This window comes from Morus notabilis, unplaced genomic scaffold (genome assembly GCF_000414095.1).
Source record: "Morus notabilis unplaced genomic scaffold, ASM41409v2 Scaffold465, whole genome shotgun sequence".
Lineage (NCBI taxonomy): Eukaryota > Viridiplantae > Streptophyta > Magnoliopsida > Rosales > Moraceae > Morus > Morus notabilis.
Window position 1 is genome coordinate 97,221 of NW_010357673.1, and position 7,669 is coordinate 104,889.

Here is a 7,669-nt window from a genome sequence, read left to right on the forward strand (position 1 = left end):
TTTTTATTTTTCAATTATTAAGAAGTAAATATATTATTTTTTTTAGTCATCATCAAACAAGATTATTAATGTCTACAGTCTAGAGATAACGTTTCACTGCCGACACGTGTTCCGTTGAGTAGGGGGGAAAAAAAAAAGTATGCAAGGCTCAAGATTTTTTCTGTTCAAATTTTAACAGTGTTTGATGGATTGGATTATTAATGCCGTTAAAATTTAATGGAGGGTTTAGATTGGGGACTAATTGGTTGCAAACTTAAAAAATTAAGAACCTAACATGCCATTAACCCTTGGCTTTAGTGCCATTGGTCTCTTGATCTTGATTAATCTAATATTTTCATTGATTATAAAGGTGTTTTTGAAAGAGACATACATGGTGTGCCTATTAGGCTTCTTGTTGTCCGACCTAGGTATAGGTCTTCGTCCTTGAGCTTCATTCCAATTTACTAGTTGATTCAGTATTTGTTTGGGATTGAGCCTCCTCATGTGGTAGGATCATTCGTATTAGTATTAGTATCACTTTCTTATTAAATCCAATTTACCTTTTAAAAAAAAAAACAGACTTGTGATATTTCAATAAATTAGATTCTCCCAAAACCAATACAACAGTTCTCTCTGACAATAAGATTCCAATTATGTACAAAATTATTTGCAATTATTATCTCTTCTAATTTGATGTAGTAAATTGAAACGGTTTAATCAAAGAATGAAAGTGTAGAGACAATATTTCTGAGGTGGTTGCACCTATATGCACCTGCCTTTTGGGGGAAATTTGAGCTTAGGTACAAGCAATGTATAATGAAGTATATTCATTTTTTGGTTGTTGAAAGTGTACTATATAAATTTAATTTTCCCATGGAATTTATCTGTGTTTATTGTAATTGATGTCTGTCAACTGTCTTTTACATTTCGTCCACATTAGTTTGGTTCTTTAAAAATAATACATATGATCGACGAAAATGCATGGTTTTTTTTTTTTTTTTTGAAAAATAAATAAATAAATAAGTTAAAATAAAAAATAATAATGGTTTTGTCTGCTTTCAACAATAAATATCTTTACGTCGACCTTTTCTCATGATGCATTGAACAAGAGCAAAGTTTAAGGGAGAAAAGACAACTGAAAGATCAATTCGCTTAATTTTATTAATTCAAAAGTAATTGTACCATGAAGCTAATGCAAGTTCAAGAAGACTTATAAACTCCTCATATGAATTGAAAAATAAATAAATAAATAAATAAATAAAATTTCAGGACAGATATATAGTCTTTAGCTTTCTATTTTGTTTTGTTTTTGTTTCTTTATTGCATATAGTCAAGATATAATATCTGACTTACAAAAAAAAAAAAATTAATAAGAGAAAATTTTCATTATATATTTTTGAACTAATTACAGGAAATAAATGAAATGGACCGTAATTACTCGATCTTTGCATGATTGCGTCTAAATGTATGGTTTCTAGATTTAAGATGAAAAGTTCAACACGGCTTCAAGTGGAAGAGTACTTTTGATTGATTGATCTAGTCAATCAAATTTTGGTACTTATTATAAGGTAAGCTCAGAATGTCACTTTATTAGTAATTAAGTTGACTAGATCGTTTGATCAATTCAGTCAAATTTTGGAACTAATTGCAATAAGATAAGCTCAAAATGTCACTTTCTTAGTAATTAAGTTGATTAGCCCATAAAACAGAATAAAATGTGGTTGAGGAAGTGGCTTCATATATGTGATTCTCCAATCCTTTTCTGCTCGTTTATGCATGCATTTTAGTGACAATAAATTTAGTAAACCCAATGGGTTCAAATAATTCAGTCCAATCATGTTCAAACAAAAAATGGAGAAAAAACAAAAGTTGGAAGTCCAAATGATGTGACAATCAATTCAATTACAAATAATTATGCTCTAATGACAATAGGAGTAGATAACTGTCCATTTTAATGATGCTTATTCAAGAACAATTGAATCAAACTTACAGAATTGATGTAACTAAAATCCGACTAATTAAATTCATCCTATACCTTTTGGCAACGCCATAATTTGATTAATCTTAATGAGTTCTGGCTTAGAACTTACGCAAAGCAAGCAAGCGCACATATTTAATATTAATCAAGTGATCAATTAATAATTTTATTTTAGTTATTAAATTTCAAAATATTCCAAACTTCAAAGGATAGGTTCATCTTGGGTTTAGTCATTCTGTTAGTTGGCTGTTAAAAGAAGATACAATATAGATGATGTTCAGTTAGCACAATGTAACCCTTTCAGTAATTTGCTGTTAGTATCCCGTGTATATTTTGCTATTTTTTAACACTTAATTGATAAGAACAATTAAAATAAAAACGAATTATGCAAAGTCAGAGATATATAAAGTTCAGGAACCATTTTTAAGATTTGCCAAATCATATATAATAATTCATGATTGGTACTTATCGTTATCTAGTTAAAGCTTATATATGAAGATTGTAAACTTCTAGTTATCTTCAAAAGGTTGGTGATAAACAAACAAATTAGAAGTGAATAATAACAAATAGCTCGAGACAATTAAATACAAGAGCACATTGCGATGTTTCAAATCAGTTTAGGCTACGTGTACATATGATATTTATTAATTAAGAGACGTCTCAACAACTTTTATAAATTAAGCTTTACAATATAGAATGATGAGATTGAATTAAAAAAAAAAATTATCATCTATGGATTAAGAGATCTTGTTCGAATATCGATTACGACATATATATATATATATATATATATATTGAAGTTGTTAATAATTTCAAAACTCAATTATAGTTTAAGCTCAGAAAGTTAAGTCGAGTAAAAAACTCAGTTGAGAGAGAGAGAGAGAACTTTTTTAAGACTTATAAGTGCTTTTTTTTTATGAAAAAAACTACAAGTGTTCAAAGTTTGGACCTCAATTTTTGGTTATTATTTCTTTTTACCGAATTTGAATTAATTCAAATTTTCTAGCGACTAAATAAATCAAGAGATATGTGGGAATGATCCTTTTTAAATCATGTTTTTAATAAATAAATGTTCGAAGTTTCGTTAAATTAAGAGAAAATTGTTTTTTTTTTTTTTTTTTCAAAATGGTCAATCATGAGTGATCGAGCAATATTGATCATAGATTTGATCTGATTGATACGTTCTATGAAAAAGGGGGAAAAAAAACTTATATTTTTTAAAAGAGTTGGTCTAAACAGGACAGCTCACCTAATTTCTCATTAGGGGTTTCAATTGTCATGTATTTGTTTAATTCAGATAATTATTGGCACTATAAAAATGCATAAATAAACAGCATCCCAAAAAATAAAATAAAATAAAATAAAACCTGTATGTACTTAATTATTTGAATTCACATATTATGGATCATAAAACAATCGACAAAGATTGAAAACCAAAAAAAAAAAAAAAAAAAAATGTGTATATATTAATGAACCCCATATCAACGTTAAATTTACATCACCATATATAATGTATGCACGTATCACATATCTGACTGGTCGTCGGAAACAGAAATGACAGGACTCCGGCTCCTCCGCCTCGACTGACGGCGGTGACTTCCTCCGAACTTCAACCTGCCCGTGTCCTTGAACCGCCGCTTCTCTGACGGGATAATCACGCACTCTGGCGGCGGCACCGGGTACCTCAAGGTGTCGTAGCAATAGGAATAGTACATGTAATGCTGGCGGAATTTGCGCATGGCGGAGCGGCGGACCGGTGTGATGACGGCGTAGTCTTCCCTCTGGAGGCTGAGGTCCTTCTCGGCGCAGGCGACGAAGGCGGGAACTTCCTGAATAGGGTTTACCGGGCAGCCCTCGAGAACAAGGTCTTTGAATTCGGCTACAAAAGGTGCATATTTGTAGTTCACTTTGTATTTGCCACCGTTGGTGGCCCAAGTACTAGCATCCCATATTGTGGCATACAATGACATTGGCTTTGAAGGAAAATCGCCTCCCATTTCATCACTTCTTACAATCTCTCTGATGGGAACTTCATCAATGTAAAATCTGCAAAGATTAAATTAAATTAATTGTAATTTATGGGATAATAACACAAAATTAATTCCAAGCAACATTTAAAAAAAAAATAGGTATAACATTTTTAAAAATATAAGGTGGCATGCGAGATTAAAAAAAACACAAAAGAAAGTTTTTTTTTTTCATTTATCATTATTTAAAATGTGAAAAACAAAGTTTATGGATCGTATAAATAACATCAGAATGAATAACATCAGAATAAAACGATAGCTGAAATTTCATGAAATTAAATGAATATCTAATCTAATATTAAGTTTTCCCCATTTCAAAAAAAAAAAAAAAATAAGTGTTCGCCTAATATGTGATTTATGTTTTGATATAGAATTAATGAGTTGGTAGTAATCAAGTGTGACAGCTGGCAAAAAAGTGAAATTAATTAATTAGGATTATAGAGTACCATAAATGGAGAATAAATATGGAAATTAACGGTCAGTTTGGTGGCAAATTTGCTAGATAGAAAGAAAATCTAGGAGCTATTCTTTTGAGTTTGGGAACCTAACTAAAGTTTTTATCACTTTTGATATAAAAAGAATGCAGTTCACATGCTTTATTTTTTGCTCTTTATTTTTTAGGGGCAAAAAAGACATCAATAGGAAGAGTTCACATGCTCTATTTTCTAGCCCACGGACTCAATGTGTATCCTCTTTTGCTAGCTAAGTTTGTGGTCCAACATCCTCCTCTGACATTTACTTAATTTATAATTCATGAATATTTGTTAATTCAGATTTTAGGTCCCACCATATAATTAATTTTGAAGAAAATTCAGAAAATTAAAAAACTATGAAAAATCATAGGTTTGAGTATAAATTTTAAACAGATATTTAACTTTTTATGAGAAAAATATTATAGCAAAAAAGATCAATTGTGATTTGAATTTTTTTTTTTAAAAAGGTTAATTTTAGAGTTTTTTTATATATTTTTTTCTTAATCGTGTCACGCTATCCTTATCATGATAAAAGAAATTCATATAATATATATGGAAAAACAAATTTGATATTTAGACACTATATATTAATGTACTGGTCAAACAAAGGACGTAAAATATAAAATTAGACGACATATATTATTTCCTTGTGCAAAGGCAAATATTCTACTTTTCTCACCAAAAGTACCGAAAGGTCTGACATTTTTTAGCATAATTTAAAAGGTCAGCCTAGGCAAAGGTGACCACACAGATAGAATATTTACTAAATTTCTACCCCGTAAAAAAAAGGTACAAATAAACCAAACATGAATTGGGATTTCTCTACAAAAATAAAAATTTAGAGAAAATGAAAAAAAACAAAAAAGGCAAACAAAAGAAAGCTTCTTTTTTTTTCCCTTTTCTTTTCTTTTTTTTTTTTTTTTTTTCTTTCCTTCCTATGAATGTTGAATATTAATAAGGACATGCTTATCAAGTTGTCAAACTTTACACACCTGTGGCAACAAAATGCCCAGCTCTCTTTTTTGAGACTCTATTGAGGTCAAACAAATGGGCAACAAAAGTGTGTAAAGCCTACCACGTTAACAAGAACAATTCGCAGCCGAAAACTTTCCCAAACACAAACAATTAAGTAAAAACAGTTAAAAATAAGAAGAAAAAAAAACACTCAATATCCATGAAAAATTTTCTATATAAAATTACATTATTATCACTATTGTATTTCTAAACCAATTAAAAATTGACATGTGATACGGTTCGGTATAACTTAACATAGTACTCAGTAAAATAATGAGGAATTTTTGTACTCTAAATTTAATAAAGTGTCGCAGAGTTTTCTAAATCAATAACGCCTGCTAGAATTTGAAGGAAAACATATTGAATAAGTGGCGCGATTTGTAGTTATAACGTGGAATTTCAATTTTTGCCCTTTAAACAGGGGTCACATAACTTTTCTGAAGCACTCTTGTCTAAGTTCTAACATTTTTAAATGTGGGACACGTACAACAATTATTAAATCTAAAAAATAATTTATCGAATTAAAAGTTCAGGGGAGTAACTTTCTGCCAATTCGCAAAGTACGTAACCTAAAATAGTGATTATCATGAGTACTAATTGAGAAAAAGATAATGATCTAACTTACATGATGTTGTTGGGGGTCCAAAGAATGCTGTAGCGGTGGAACTCCTTGGTGGGGTCGAACCAGAGGCGGGAGCGCTCCTCTCGGCCGCGGCTGGTGCTGCCGTTGCCGTAGAGGTTGGTCTGAAACCGCCACGGCTTCCCTTCCACGTTCCCTAAGAACTCAAAGTCCAATTCATCATGTGTCTTCTCGAATACGTCACCATTTGATGTCTGTCACGTATATTTCATGGTACCAAACCAATCATACATAGGAAAAAACCAAGCCAATCCGTTATGATTCGTAATCATTGTGGAGGATATAGGTATGGGCAAGGGAAAAAAAATAATAATCAACATGTGAGAAAATACTATTTGTTCCTCCCTTTTATATTATATGTGTATATATATATACACACACACACACATATATCGTTCTTTTTTTCTTTCTATTAATTATGTGGTGTAAATTGGAAAATAACTTCTGTTAATCCTCTTAATTGAATCAAAACTGTAGAGTTAATAAAAATTGGAGATAAGTTTCGTGATTATTTTCTTTTTTTGGGAAAAAAAAAATTCATCATCTCTTTTCTTGTTAACAATATATCGTATATGAAATATAACCCAGAAATAAATGAGAATACAAATATATATTATTATATATAAAGGCAAAAAAAAAAAAAAAAGGAGTACTTACGTAGAAGGCAACACAAACTCCAGCGGTGTAATCCGATGGTAACTTAATGTTGGCGCTGAAGAATCCATGTTGGTAAAGACTTGATGATATAAAGCCAGACCCTATTCAGTTTTCACCAAAATCAAAATATTTCCAAATTTTTTTAAAAAAAAATCCCATGAAAATAAAATAAAAAAATTAGAATGCTTGATGATCATATATATATATATATATATATATATATAATATTTTGTCACCTGTGAAGCGGTCAAGGAGAAGGCGAACGGCTTTGCCGTCGGGGGAGCGGACGAGGTTGCCGTCGCCGAAGAGAGGGCGGTAGGCTTCGTCGAAAGGGACGGCGGCGAGGTTGAATGCGGCGGAGTTGGCGACGCAAAAGCACAGCATCGAAAGGACGAACAAGGCCAGAGAAACAAGCGTTAACGTTCTACCACTAGTCCTGCTATAATAATAACAATGCCTTTTACAGCCACGTATATTGTCGTCCATAATTTTTTTTTCTTCTCTTTTTCTTTTTGTTCCTTGCTTTTCTCTCTCCCTCTTTTTTTTTTAATTTCTTTGCTTTCTCTCTCCTACCCCTATCCCTTCTCTCTCGCTTTCTATGCAAGTAAATATATATACAACGAGAATTCAACGCAAAAGAATGGAAGAGAGAGAGAGAGAGAGAGAGATTAAGGAAATGATCTCTATTTGGTGTTTGTTTGGCATATTGGGTTATTTGGCTGCCAGTCGATTATCTTGACTCAAATATTGTTTGTAATGTACAAAAATGCCCTTTAATTTTTTTTTTCTTTTTTGATGTTATTATGAGATTTACCATTGGGGGGTCAGATTCTTTAATTAAAGGGTTGGTTTGCAAATTGCAAATTGTGTGAATATTTTTAAGAGGATTTGAGTATTAAAT

The 7,669-nt window shown here is 31.1% G+C and overlaps 1 protein-coding gene across 1 annotated transcript; it reads right to left on the reverse strand.

The window, feature by feature from the left end:
• Positions 1 to 3,329: 3,329 nt before the first annotated feature.
• On the reverse strand, positions 3,330 to 7,466 carry LOC21391267 (probable xyloglucan endotransglucosylase/hydrolase protein 30). The gene is made up of 4 exons (XM_010090352.2): positions 7,005 to 7,466; positions 6,769 to 6,869; positions 6,097 to 6,305; positions 3,330 to 4,003 (listed from the first exon to the last, which is right to left on the reverse strand). Exons 1-4 carry the CDS (start codon positions 7,252 to 7,254, stop codon positions 3,481 to 3,483), a joined length of 1,083 nt encoding a protein of 360 aa, XP_010088654.1. The 5' UTR covers positions 7,255 to 7,466; the 3' UTR covers positions 3,330 to 3,480.
• Between the last annotated feature and the right edge of the window lie 203 nt (positions 7,467 to 7,669).